The sequence below is a fragment of the Piliocolobus tephrosceles genome, chromosome 2 (assembly GCF_002776525.5).
Source record: "Piliocolobus tephrosceles isolate RC106 chromosome 2, ASM277652v3, whole genome shotgun sequence".
NCBI classification, from domain to species: Eukaryota; Metazoa; Chordata; class Mammalia; order Primates; family Cercopithecidae; genus Piliocolobus; species Piliocolobus tephrosceles.
The window spans coordinates 37,891,793-37,906,643 of NC_045435.1; the positions used below are offsets into that span (position 1 = coordinate 37,891,793).

The 14,851-nt window shown below is 36.7% G+C and overlaps 1 protein-coding gene across 1 annotated transcript in view; it reads right to left on the reverse strand.

Moving 5' to 3' along the window:
• Positions 1-14,851, reverse strand: part of IQCB1 (IQ motif containing B1) — a 76,399-nt gene that overhangs the window by 41,112 nt on the left and 20,436 nt on the right. The window contains exons 6-7 of the mRNA XM_023214512.1: positions 1,813-1,906; positions 239-338 (exon numbers count right to left, since the gene is read on the reverse strand). Coding sequence (XP_023070280.1) covers positions 239-338; positions 1,813-1,906 — 194 coding nt within the window. The remainder of the gene's footprint in view (positions 1-238; positions 339-1,812; positions 1,907-14,851) is intronic.

Consider the following 14,851-nt stretch of genomic DNA (forward strand, 5'->3'; position numbering starts at 1 on the left):
GTAGTATTTTATATTTTTTTCTGAAAGACAATGGTGATGGAGCTTCAGCATTATATACAAGTATATGTACTCTATACTTGTATATACATTATATATACATTATATACAAGTATATGTACTATGAACTTGTATATACGTTATATACAAGTCATATGCAGTCAATTTTAACAAAATTGGAATAAAATTGGTAATGCTTCTGATTAAAAAAAACAGTAACATTTTGTGAAAACCAAGTCACCTGTTGATCTGTAGTATATTCTGTAGCATCATCATGACTGCAGATCCTATTTGGACATTGTCAGCTTGCAGTAAATGTAAGAAATTATCACTTTGTAGTACTAAAGGAAAAGAAAAAAAAAAAGAAAGATTATAGCAAATATTTTATGATAACAAAGAAAGATTTTGTTCTTTTCAAACCAAATCAAAGCATGACTATTTCTGCTAAACTTTCTGACTTTGTAGACTCTACAATAAAGAAGATTTTAAGATGTAAAATTCATGGCAATTTTATATAGCCATAAATAAGTCATTTCATTTTTATGAATATAGTCAGACAATAGGCATAAATACTAAGCTAAGAATCTATTGTTATCTCTCTTTAAATAGAAAATAACATATCCTAAATCTGAATCTTTTTCTTCTATCAATGAATTTCAGTGAATAAAAACAAATTTCCTGCAAAGACAGAATATAAGGAAATGGAAATGGCACAGATGACTATAATTGGTTGCTCACATCCTTAAAAAAATTAATTTTGTGACATACTGTTTTATATAATAATGAATACATTAACTACAAAAATTTCCTTTTATTGATTTGTAATCTTTAAGCTCTGAGCTGCTAGTTATAACGATTTAGCACTGGATACTTATACAAGTTGCTTAACCTCTTAGAAACTATGTCTTCATCTGTAAAACTAGAAGTAGCTCTCATATGAGCTAATGTAAAATATCCTAGAACTGGGAATGTTTCTAACAAATGTCATTTTCCATTCCATTCCATGCTCAATAACTGAGCATAACTACCAAGGTATTAGTTATACTAACTGAAAGTAGTTGCCTTTGGAAAACGGGAAATGGAACGGGCATGAGGGCCAGGGATTGTGTGTATGTTTTAATGATCCTTATAGAACTATTTGACTCTTCAACTTATGTGCATGCAATGATTCTGAGGAGAAAAGCTAAAAGTAAAATTTCAGTTCAAGTATTACTTAAAAAAATATTCTTAGAGTGTTACATTTATATTAGATGAAATTTTTCTAGGAAGAGTGCCATGAATGTAACTAAGAATTATCTTTTCAGTCTTAAGAAAACATAAAACTCATACAGGTTTAAATCTCTCAATGTAAACAGAAATATCCTATAACTTCCAAGTTCACTAAAAGGTCATTAAATAAAAGTTTACTCTTATTTGGATAGTTAGACTATATGAGTTAAATCATATCCACCCTGAACATAGGGATTTCTCTCACGATACATCTAAAACACTGACTGCAATCTTTTAAACTTAAAAGTTATTTTCAGGAATAAACTGTTCAAATTATCATTTGTCTTCATCTTAGATTTGCTAAACAGAAAAAGCTAAAGTTTTATTTCAACAGTATTCTCCTTAATTTAATATTCACATTGTTGATGTTGGCTATGTAAAACTGGAATATCCATTTTTTAAAATTGTGAGCTTATTTCAACATGGTTTCATTTCAGTGAGGTTATCTGCACAGTTAATATGGCATTTGTTTTTGGAAAAAAAGATCAAACTGTTAGCAGTTGATTCTACAATAGCTATTAGTTATATTAAAATCTTTTGTCTTACCATTCTGAATAAGTTCAACATGGCCTCCCAAAAGCCAGAAGAGAGAATCAGTCACAATTTGGAAAAAGTGTAGTAATTCATCTTTTTCTGCAGCCTTAACATAAAAGATAAGCCCAGTTTACTTTTCCATAGTTTTTTTTTTTTTTTAAGGAGACTTCTCTCTGGGGAGTTAGAGTATACAGTTTCTGGATCTAACTTAGCCATTCATGAGAGACATGATTTTGCTGACGTTAGTTTCTTAATTTGTAAAACTTGTGGTTACAGGATAGTAGTATCTACTAGAAATGGTTGTTATCCAGATAAAATAAAACAATATAAGTAGTGTAAGGGCTACAAGTTGATACACTAGGATTTCTTAATACTTGCTATGCATCAGAATCACCTGTTGAGCTTTTTAAATACATCTATGCACAAGCTTTAGTTCAAATATACTGAATTTGAATCTCCAAAGGCAGTCTGGATATCTGTACTTGCACAAAGTTAGGTGGGTGATTTGGTTATACAACTTGGATGAAAACAACTGCAATATGCAAATATAGATGTCAGCATGAGAGACATTATTAATAGTGTATTTCAGTTCCAGTTTCTACTCATAAGTTTAGGAGGGCAGAGATCATGTCATTTAGCTCCCCATACAAACTCAGTTTCTAGGACAGTTATGACACAGTAAATGTTCAATCAACATTTAGTCAACAAATAAATGACAATTTTTTTCTGGCTCTTCCTTTCTGGAAAGTAGGGTGATAAATTATTATAAATTAGAGTGCCACAAGGAGAAATAAGAAGCATAGATTCCATTTACAATTTTGTCATTTATTGGCCATGTAACATTGGTGGAACGTTGGATAAAGGTCACTAAATCTTACCCGTGTCCTGAATGTTTGTACTATAGTACAAAAGTAATGATGAGACCAGCAAAAATATTATGATTGCCATGACTATTCTTTATAGTAATGAAAGTATTTTCTTCCTAATATTCTAGCACAAAGCTACATAGGTATTTAGTAAACTGACTCGTGCTGACTTGAATATAACAATGGAAAAAAAAAAAAAAACCATAAGAAACGTCACATTAGAGCAAGAATCCTTTTATCCTTTTAGTTCAGAAAACTACCTTTGCCAGAGTTTTACTTAAAGATACATCAGAAAGGGCATGGTAATTCTCATTGTTGTCAATCCCAAAGGATAGTGTTGTACTCTTAGACTTCCTACTTTCCTTAAAATGCACATTAGATAATGTGCAAATTCATGGTTCCTGAGACAAGTTAACAAAATTTACCTTTAAATCAAAATTGTCACATACACACATACAAAACCACTTTGTATTTTAGGCCAGAACGTGTATGTCCCACCATGTGATCTACTAACTACATACTATCTAATTAAAACAGAAATCTGATTGAAAAGCTCGAAGGTAAATAGACTAATAAATTAATTCAAGTTTTTGCCACATCTATTTTATGCCCCTGTTTTAATTTTGCCCTATGGTTAAGTGGCCCTACTTTTTCTGTAGCCAATTAATTTTTTGATACCATTAAAGAATCTTTTATGTCAATAAAAATACAATAATAAAGGACAGAAAAATATTATGAAAAGTATTAAGGACTCTATAAATGAAAATAATTAACTGAATAAGTATATTTATAATGAAAGCAATATACAAATACATAACATATTAATATATAATTTTAATAATATATAAGGCAAAAGCATCATTAATGCTCTTAAATAGGAATATTAAATAAAGGTGCTTTGAAGAAAAGATAAAGCTTACATAATGGTCTGAGCTATTAATGGGACAGAAATTATTTTGCAAATGAGGAAAATGACATACAGTGAAATCCAGTGATTTGCTATTGAACCTAGAGTTAGTTTGTGGCACAGCCAGCAAAAGAAATCAAATCTAACACAATTCTATAGTTCATGTGGCTTCAACTGACCTGAATTAAACTAAATCTAGCAAATATTTATTTAGTGCTAATGTCCCACAAAATGCCAGTGGAGATTTCAGAAATGAAATTTGTAACCTATTACATGGAACGCATATGCTCTACCACTGAATTAAATTATCTGCCAGGGGGATCTGGCAAGATGGTTGAAGAGGAACAGCTCTGGTCTGCAGCTCTCAGCAAGACCAATGAAGAAGGCAGTGATTTCTGCATTTCCAACTGAGGTACCCAGTTCATCTCATTCGGACTGGTTAGACAATGGGTGCAGCCCACAGAGGGCAAGCAGAAGCAGAGGGGGGCATTGCCTCACCCGGGGAAGTGCAAGGGGCCAGAGACTTCCCTCCCCTAGCCAAGGGAAGCCAGGTGGGACTGTGCTATCCGGCCCAGATACTACGTTTTTCTCATGGTTTTTGCAACCCACAGACCAGGAGATTCCCTGTGTGCCTAAACCACCAGGGCCCTGGGTTTCAAGCACAAAACTGGTCAGCTGTTTGGGCAGACACTGAGCTAGCGGCAGGAGTTCCTTTTCATACCTCAGTGGTGGCTCATTCCTCAGCAAGACAAACCTCAGCAGGACAAACCTCAGCAAGACAAACTGTTCACTCCCCTGGAAAGCGGTCTGAAGCCAAGGAGCCAAGTGGTCTTATTCAGCAGGTCCCACTCCCACGGAGTCCAGCAAGCTAAGAACCACTGGCTTGAAATTCTCGCTCCCAGCACAGCAGTCTGAAGTCGACCAACCTGGGACAATTGAGCTTGGTGGTGGGAAGGGCATCCACCATTACTGAGGCTTGAGTAGGCAGTTTTCCCCTCACAGTGTTAAGGAAGCCACCGGGAAGTTTGGACTGGGTGGAACACAGCTGCCTTGTTGTGGCCAGACTGCCTCTCTAGATTCCTCCTCACTGGGCAAGTCATCTCTGAAACAAAGGCAGCAGCCCAAGTAAGATGCTTATACATAAAACTCCCACATCTCCCTAGGACAGAGCACCTGGGGACAGGGGAGGCTGTGGGTGCAGTTTCAGCAGACTTAAATGTTCCTGCCTGCCAGCTCTGAAGAGAGTGGCACATTTCCCAGGACAGTGCTAGAGCTCTGCTAAGGAACAGACTGCCTCCTCAAGTGGGTCCTTGACCCCGTGCCTCCAGACTGGGAGACACTTCCACGTAGGAGAGCTCTGGCAGGCATCAGGCGAATGCTACTCTGAGATGAAGCTTCCAGAGGAAGGAGCTGAGAGTAATATTTGCTGTTCTGCAGCCTCTGCTGCTGATACCCAGATGAACAGGGTCTGGAGTGGACCTCCAGCAAACTCCAGCAGACCTGCAGAAGAGGGACCTGTCTGTTAGAAGGAAAACTAACAAACAGAAAGCAGTAACATTAACATCAACTAAAAGGACACCCACACAAAATCCCCATCCAAAGGTCATCAGCATCAAAGATCAAATGTAGATAAATCCATGAAGATGAGGAAAAACCAGCACAAAAAGGCTGAAAATTCCAAAAACCACAATGTCTCTTCTCCACCTAATGATCCAAATTCCTCCCCAGCAAGGGCACAAAACTGGACCGAGAATGAGTTTGATGAATTAACTGAAGTAGGCTTCAGAAGGTGGGTAATAACAAACTCCTCTGAGCATGTTCTAACCCAATGTAAGGAAGCTAAGAACCTTGAAAAGAGGTTAGACGAGTTGCTAACTAGAATAACCAGTTTAGAGGAGAACATAAATGACCTGATGGAGTTGAAAAACGTAGTATGAGAACTTCATGAAGCATACCCAAGAATCAATAGCCAAATTGATCAAGCAGAAGGGAGGATATAAGAGATTGAAGATCGATTTAATGAAATAAAGTGTGAAGACAAGATTAGAGAAAGAAGAATGAAAAGAAATGAACAAAGCCTCCAAGAAATATGGAACTATGTGAAAAGACCAAAAGTATGATTTCTTGGTGTACCTGAAGGTGATGGGGAGAATAGAACCAAGTTGGAAAACACTTCAGGGTATTATCCAGGAGAACATCCCCAACCTAGCAAGACAAGTCAACATTCAAATTCAGGAAATACACAGAATACCACTAAGATACTCCTCGAGAAGAGCAACCCCAACACACATAATTGTCAGATTCTCCAAGGTTGAAAGGTAGGAAAAAATCTTAGGGGCAGCCAGAGAGAAAGGTCAGGTTATCTACAAAGGGAAGCCCATCAGACTAACAGCAGATCTCTCTGCAGAAATCCTACAAGCCAAAAGAGAGTGGGGGCTAATATTCTACATTCTTAAAGAAAATAATTTTCAATCCAGAATTTCATATCCAGCCAAACTAAGCTTCATAAGAGAAGGAGAAATACAATCCTTTACAGACAAGGAAATTCTGACGGATTGTGTTACCACCAGGCCTGCTTTACAAGAGTCCTGAAGGAAGCACTAAATATGGAAATGAAAAACCGGTACCAGCCACTACAAAAGCATACCAAAATAGAAAGCCCAATGACACTATGAAGAAACTGCATCAGCTAACGTGCAAAATAACCATCTAGCGTCATAATGACAGGATCAAATTCACGCATAACAATATTAACCTTAAAGGTAAATGGTCTACATGCCCCAATTAAAAGACACAGACTGGCAAACTGGATAAAGAATCAAGACCCATCTGTGTGCCGTATTCAGGAGACCCATCTCACATGATAGGACACACACAGGCTAAAATAAAGGGATGGAGGAATATTTACCAAGCAAATGGAAAGCCAAAAAAAAGCAGGGGTTGCAATCCTAGTCTCTGATAAAACAGACTTTAAACCAACAAAGATCAAAAAACACAAAGAAGGGCATTATGCAATGATAAAGGGATCAATGCAACAAAAAGAGCTAACTATCCTAAATATATATGCACCCAATACAGGAGTACCCAGATTCATAAAGCAAGTTCTCAGAGACCTATGAAGAGACTTAGACTCCCACACAATAATAGTGACAGACTTTTACACCCCACTGTCAATATTAGACAGATCAATGAGACAAAAAATTAACAAGGATATTCAGGACTTGAACTCACCTCTGGACCAAGCAGACCCAATAGACATCTACAGAACTCTCCACCCCAAATCAATAGAATATATATTCTTGTCAGCATCACATTGCACTTATTCTAAAATCGACCACGTAATTGGAAGTAAAACACTCCTCAGCAAATGCAAAAGAACAGAAATCATAACAGTCTCTGTCCACAGTGCAATCAAATTAGAACTAAGTATTAATAAACTCACTCAAAATCGCACAACTACATGGAAACTGCATATAGTTTCCTGAATGACTACTGGGTAAATAACAAAAGGCAGAAATAAATAAGTTATTTGAAACCAATGAGAACAAAGACACAACATATCAGAATCTCTGGGACTCAGCTACAGCAGTGTGTAAAGGGAAATTTATAGCACTAAATGCCCACAGGAGAAAGTGGGAAAGATCTAAAATCGACACCTTAACATCACAATTAAGAGAACTAGAGAAGCAAGAGCAAACAAATTCAAAAGCTAGCAGAAGACAAGAAATAACTAAGATCAGAGCAGAACTGAAGGAGATAGAGACATGAAAAACCCTTCAAAAAAATCAATGAATCCAGGAGCTGGTTTTCTGAAAAGATTAACAAAATAGACAGACCACTAGCCAGACTAATAAAAAGGAAAGGCAAGAAGAATCAGATAGACCAATAAAAAATGATAAAGGGGACATCACCACTGATCCCACAGAAATACAAACTAACATCAGAGAACACTATAAACACCTCTACACAAATAAACTAGAAAATCTAGAAGAAATGGACAAATTCCTGGACACATACACCCTCCCAAGACTAAATAAGGAAGAAACTGAATCCCTGAATAGACCAATAACAAGTTCTGAAATTGAGGCAGTAATTAATAGCCTATCAACCAAAAAAAAGCCCAGGACCAGACGGATTCATAGCCGAATTGTACCAGAGGTACAAAGAGGAGTTGGTACCATTCCTTTTGAAACTATTCCAAACAGTAGAAAAAGAGGGACTCCTCCCTAACTCATTTTATGAGGGCAGCATCATCTTGATACCAAAACCTGGCACAGACACAACAAAAAAAGAAAATTTCAGGCCAGTATCTCTCATGAACATCGATGCAAAAATCCTCAATAAAATACTGGTAGACCGAATCCAGCAGCACATCAAAAAACTTATCAGCCACGATTAAGTTGGCTTCATCACTTGATGCAAGAATGGTTTAACACATGTAAATCAATAGAAGTAATCCATTACATAAACAGAACCAATGACAAAAATCACTTGATTATCTCAATAGAAGCAAAAAAGTCCTTCGATAAAATTCAACACCCCTTCATGCTAAAGACTCTTAATGAACTAGTTATCAATGGAACATATCTCAAAATAATAATTATTTATGAGAAACCCACAGCCAATATCATACTGAATGGGCAAAAACTGGAAACATTCCCTTTGAAAACAGGCACAAGATAAGGATGCCCTCTCTCTTCACCCCTATTCAACACAGTATTGGAAGTTCTGGCCAGGGCAATCAGGCAAGAGAAAGAAAGTGTATTCGAATAGGAAGAGGGAAAGTCAAATTGTCTCTGCTTGCAGATGACATGACTGTATATTTAGAAAACCCCATCATCTCAGCCCAAAACCTCCTTAAGCTGATAAGCAACTTCAGCAAAGTCTCCAGATACAAAATCAATGTGCAAAAATCACAAGCATTCCCATATACCAATAATAGACAAACACAGAGACAAATCATAAGTAAACTCCCATTCACAATTGCCACAAACAGAATAAAATACCTAGGAATATAACTTACAAGGGACGTGAAAGACCTCTTCAAGGAGAACTACAAAATGCTGCTCAAGGAAATAAGAGAGGAAACAAACAAATGGAAAAAAAATTCCATGCTTATGGACAGAAAGATTCAGTATCGTGAAGATGGTCATACTGCCCAAAGTAATTTACAGATTCAATGCTATTTCCATCAAACTACCATTGACTTCCTTCACAGATTTAGAAAAAAACTACTTTAAATTTCATACGGAATCAAAAAAAGAAGAAAAAAAAAAAAGAGCCCATATAGCAAAGACAATCCTAACCAAAAAGAACAAAGCTGGAGGCATAATGCTGCCTGACTTCAAACTATACTACAAGGCTATAACAACCAAAACATCATGGTACTGGTACCAAAACACATACATAAACCAATGGAACAGAACAGAGGCCTCAGAAATAATACCACACATCTGCAGCCATCTGATCTTTGACAAACCTGACAAAAACAAGAAATGGGGAAAGGATTCCCTATTTAATAAATGATGCTGGGAAAATTGGCTAGCCATAAATATAAAGCTGAAACTGGATCCTTTCCTTACTCCTTATACGAAAATTAACTAAAGATGGATTAAAGACTTAAACATAAGACCTAAAACCATAAAAATCCTAGAAGAAAACCTAGGCAATACCATTCAGGACATAGGCATAGGCAAAGATTTCACGGCTAAAACACAAAAAGCAATTGCAACAAAAGCCAAAATAGACAAATGGGATCTAATTAACTAAAGAGCTTCTGCACAGCAAAAGAAACTATCATCAGAGTGAACAGGCAGCCTACAGAATAGGAGAAAATGTTTGCAATCTACCCATCTGATGAAGATCGAATATCAAGAATCTAAAAGGAACTTAAACAAATTTACAAGAAAAAAAAATCAAAAAGTGGGTGAAGGATATGAATAGACACTACTCAAAAGAAGACATTTATGAGGCCAACAAACATGAAAAAAAGCTCATCATCACTGGTCATTACAGAAATGCAAATCAAAACCACAATGAGATACCATCTCATTCCAGTTAGAGTGGCAATCATTAAAAAGTCAGGAAACAACAGATGCTGGAGAGGATGCGGAGAAATAGGAATGCTTTTACACTGTTGGTGGGAATGTAAGTTCAACCATTGTGGAAGACAGTGCAGCAATTCCTTAAGGATCTAGAATCAGAAATACCATTTGACCCAGCAATTCCATTACTCGGTATATACCCAAAGGATTATACATCATTCTACTATAATATTGCAGCACTATTTACAATAGCAAAGTCTTGGAACCAACCCAAATGCCCATCAATGATAGCTTGGACAAACAAATGTGGCATATATACACCATGGAATACTATGCAGCCATAAAAAAGAATGAGTTCATGTCCTTTGCAGGGACATGTATGAAGCTGGAAACCACCATTCTCAGCAAACTAACACAGGAACAGAAAACCAAACACCGCATGTTCTCACTCATAAGTGGGAGTTGAACAGTGAGAACACATGGACATAGGGAGGGGAACTTCACATATTGGGGTCTGTTGGGGGTAGGGAGCAAGGGGAGGGATAGCATCAGGGCAAATACCTAATGCATGCAGGGCTTAAAACCTAGATGATGAGTTGATGGGTGCAGCAAACCACCATGGCACATGTATACCCATGTAACAAACCTAGGCATCCAGCATATATATCCCGTAACTTAAAGTATAATTAAAAAAAAAAAGACATTTCTCAAAAGAAGACATTCAATCAGCCAACAGACACATGAAAAAATGCTCATCATCACTCGCCATCAGAGAAATGCAAATCAAAACCACAATGAGATACCATCTCACACCAGTTAGAATGGCAATCGTTAAAAAGTCAGGAAACAACAGGTGCTGGAGAGGATGTGGAGAAATAGGAACACTTTTACACTGTTGGTGGGATTGTAAACTAGTTCAACCATTATGGAAAAGAGTATGGCAATTCCTCAAGGATCTAGAACTAGATGTACCATATGACCCAGCCATCCCACTACTGGGTATATACCCAAAGGATTATAAATCATGCTGCTACAAAGACACATGCACACGTATGTTTATTGCAGCACTATTCACAATAGCAAAGACTTGGAATCAACTCAAATGTCCATCAGTGACAGACTGGATTAAGAAAATGTGGCACATATACACCATGGAATACTATGCAGCCATAAAAAAGGATGAGTTTGCATCCTTTGTAGGGACATGGATGCAGCTGGAAACTATCATTCTTAGCAAACTATCACAAGAACAGAAAACCAAACACTGCATGTTCTCACTCATAGGTGGGAACTGAACAATGAGATCACTTGGACTCGGGAAGGGGAACATCACACACCGGGGCCTATCATGGGGAGGGGGGGGGGGGAGGGGGGAGGGATTGCACTGGGAGTTATATCTGATATAAATGACGAATTGATGGGTGCTGACGAGTTGATGGGTGCAGCACACCAACATGGCACAAGTATACATATGTAACAAACCTGCACGTTATGCACATGTACCCTAGAACTTAAAGTATAATAATAATAATAATAATAATAATAATAATAAAATTCTCTGCCAACAGTATTTCTTATACTCAAACCAGCTTGTTGTCTGTACTATTATACCTCTCATTCGATTTCATTCTTCTAATTAAAAAAAAAAATTCTTAAACTAAAAATACATCCATATTAGGCTTTCTATTAGGAAAGGCTAAGACTTTTTCTACTCTATTAGCATGGGAATACCTTAAATGTAAGACTGTGTCTATTCTTTATATACTCAAAGCACCTTAAATAGAACTTAATATATCATGGTGATCATTATGGACTGTTTGTGTCCCCGAAAACTCGTATGTTTAAACCCTAAGCTCTAATGTGATGGCAGCGACTTTGGAGGTTTGGACTGGGTCATGAGGGTGGTGTCTTCATGACGGGATTAGTGCCCTTATAAGAAAGACAGAAGGAAATGACAAGAAAGAGACAAGAGAGCTCCCTCTTCCTCTCCACACAAACACAAAGAGGAGGTCATGTGAACACACAAGAGAGTGGCTGTCTGCAAGCCAGGAAGTGGGCCCCATGAGGAAGTGAATCTGTTGGCTTCTTGATCTTGGACTTCTTAGTCTCCAGAACTATAGAAATGAATGTCTTTAAGTCACCGAGTCTATAGTATTTTGTTACAGCAGCCTGAACAGATTAAGTTGAGCGACTGAGTTATTACTATCTCTGTCCATAATTGACAAAAGTTGTGAATCTGTTCAAGCTTTGATATAGTAGTATGCCCAAATGTACATATAGCTAAGAACTCTTCTAAGGTAAAGGGGTTTCAGCCTTGTAGATTTATCACTTCTTATAAATTCTAAGATGAACCTCTGCTATCATTATACTTAAGAAAATTGCTAGCACACACGAGGTAAAAATAGTTTTCATATTAATATAATGTATTCATTAATGCGAAGTTCCACTCTCCTCATTAGTTATTTTTGGATTCCCACTTGCGGGTACCTGGTGAGGAAATATCATTTTTAGAAAATCAACTGACAGAGAGCTTGGAGCAAAATAATCCTACTACATTCCCCATGTGGAGCTAAGAAACTGTCTTCAAACAGAGAAGCCAAAAGAAGAGAGAAGCACGAAGGTAAAACTGGACTTAAGGCAGGGCCCAGCAGCTAGAAGTCAAGGTAGTACTAAAGACATATGAGCTTGTAGTTATTAGACAACTTGAAGATACAGCCCAAAGGAGATTATAAACACTTAGGAAAAACGAACAAGAAAACAAGCAAGAGACTGATTGATAATTGATAAGTATTACCAAAAAAAAACTGAACAGATTTTAAAAGAGAGATTATAATATCTATGTGCCAAATGCATGCAGGTGCAGGCAATAAAGGTCAGAAGATGACCATGAATAAGAACCAGAAAGGCACCAAGAATCAATGTGTAAATGAACAAAAAGAGTTAAATTAAGAAGGCAGTCAGAAGCCAGCCATTCAGACAAAGCTTAAGAGGACCTAAATCTGAGGCTAAGTAAATAAACTGGGATATCTTGTGAGGGTGGAGGCAAACAGCAACTTTTAAAAGGGCCTTCCACTAAGGAGAATCAACTTAAAGTTAGAGAACTGTGTTTAAAATTTACTTAAAGCAGTGGTCCCCAACGTTTTTTGCACCAGGGACTGGTTTCATGGAAGATAATTTCTCCATGAACTAGAGGGCCAAGGGAAAGGATGTTTTGGGGATGATTCAAGCACATTACATTTATTGTGTGCTTTATTTATATTATTATTACATTGTAATACATAATGAAATAATTATACAACTTACCATAATGTAGAATCAGTAGAAGCCCTGAGCTTGTTTTCCTGCAGCTAGAGTCTCATCTGATGGTAATGGGAGACAGTGACAAATCATCAGGCATTAGATTCTCATAATGAGCCTGCAACCTAAAGCTCTCACCTGCACAGTTCACAATAGGATTTGTGCTGTTATGAGAATCTAATGCTACCACTGATCTGACAGGAGGCAGAGCTCAGGCAGCAATGGGGAGCGGCTGTAAATACAGACAAAGCTTTGCTCACTAACTTGCCTGCCACTTACTTCCTGCTGTGTGGTCGGGTTTCTGACAGGCCATGGACAAGTACTAATCTGTGGCCCAGGGGTTGGGGACCCCTGACATAAAGCATAATGTAATAAGTACCTAAAAGTATCTAGTTATTCATATTTTTAATATCTTATACCCAATTATGTCCTTATTAAACATAGTAATTAATAATTAATAATTATGCTTTTTCAACTTTATTAGTCTTGTTTTAAGAGAATGAGCATACCTGAAACAAATATCATGCTGAATTATGAATGACTTGTACTCATGACTAATCTAACTCTATAGTGTTGTCGTCCAATAGAAATATAATGTGAGCTGTCTAGATAATGTTAAATTTTCCAGTAGCAATGTTTTTAAAAAGTAAAAAGAAATAGGTGAAAAAACAATATATTTCATATTAGCATTTTTAGCATGGAATATATATATAAAATTTTTGGTATTTCTTTGAAATCTGGTAAATATTTATACTTGGAGGAATCTCTACTTGGATGCTAAATTTTCATTAGAAATTTTTGATATGTATTTAGATTTTATAAAACTTACAGTTGTAAAAGTAGATTCACATACTCAAGTTGTTCCAAACACACTTAGGTTTCCTAATAGAATTGATCATCAATTTTTAAATTTAAAATAATTAAAATTAAATAAAATTTTCAGTTCCTCAGTTACAAAAGCACATTTCAAGTGCTCAACTGATACACAGGGTTAATGGTTATCATATTACACTATGCAGAACAGACCATGAGGCCATGTACTAGACATCACTACTTAAACTATTTAAATGGCAGGTAGAGCACCTAGCAAATTCATCTCTTCAAGATGACAAATATTTATTAAAAAATTAAAGATAGCCTCAACTTCTTTTCCTTCAGTTTTCTTTGTCTATCTAGCATACTGAGCCATAATTCCTCAATTTGCCCAAATATAAATTGCATCTATGTCAGACCTCTCTAAAGCTCTGAACACAGCCTTCAGATATTATCTCTATACTACATCCCTAGGAAAGCTCATCCTCTAGTATGCTCTTCTTCAAAGTTTTAATTAGCATTCATAAGAGGACTTTCCAACCTATAGCCATAGTCCTGACCTCTTAATCAAACTTCAATTTATACTAGACATTTCCACTTGAAAATGCAACTAACTTCAAAGGGATTGCATACTTTTTCCCAGTTTTTACCTTGGGCTTATCACTTCTCTTAAACATCTATAGGGCCTTGAAACCTTAGACTCAACTTAGACTCATCATTAAAATGTTATATATTATCTGTATAAAAACAGTGTCTCATATTACACCTTTTAAGTTCTTACAATTTTTTTCTTAATATTTCATTTGACCCTCTTTTTTTCCAAAGTCATAGTGAGTTAAGACACTTATCCCTTAGTTCTTCTAGCTTACTGCAATTATTTAAAGTGGTCTATTCTTCCGCTCTCTCCAGCATACTTTTATGTCTCCTCAAAAAAAAAAAAAAAAAAAAAAAAAAAACCTCAGGGGGTGGCGCCCAAGATGTCCGAATAGGAACAGCTGCAGCCTCCAGCTCCCAGCACGAGTGACACAGAAGACGGGTGATTTCTGCATTTTCAACTGAGGTGCTGGGTTCATCTCACTGGGGCGTGTCAGACAGTTGATGCTGGTCTGCGGGTGCAGCCCAAC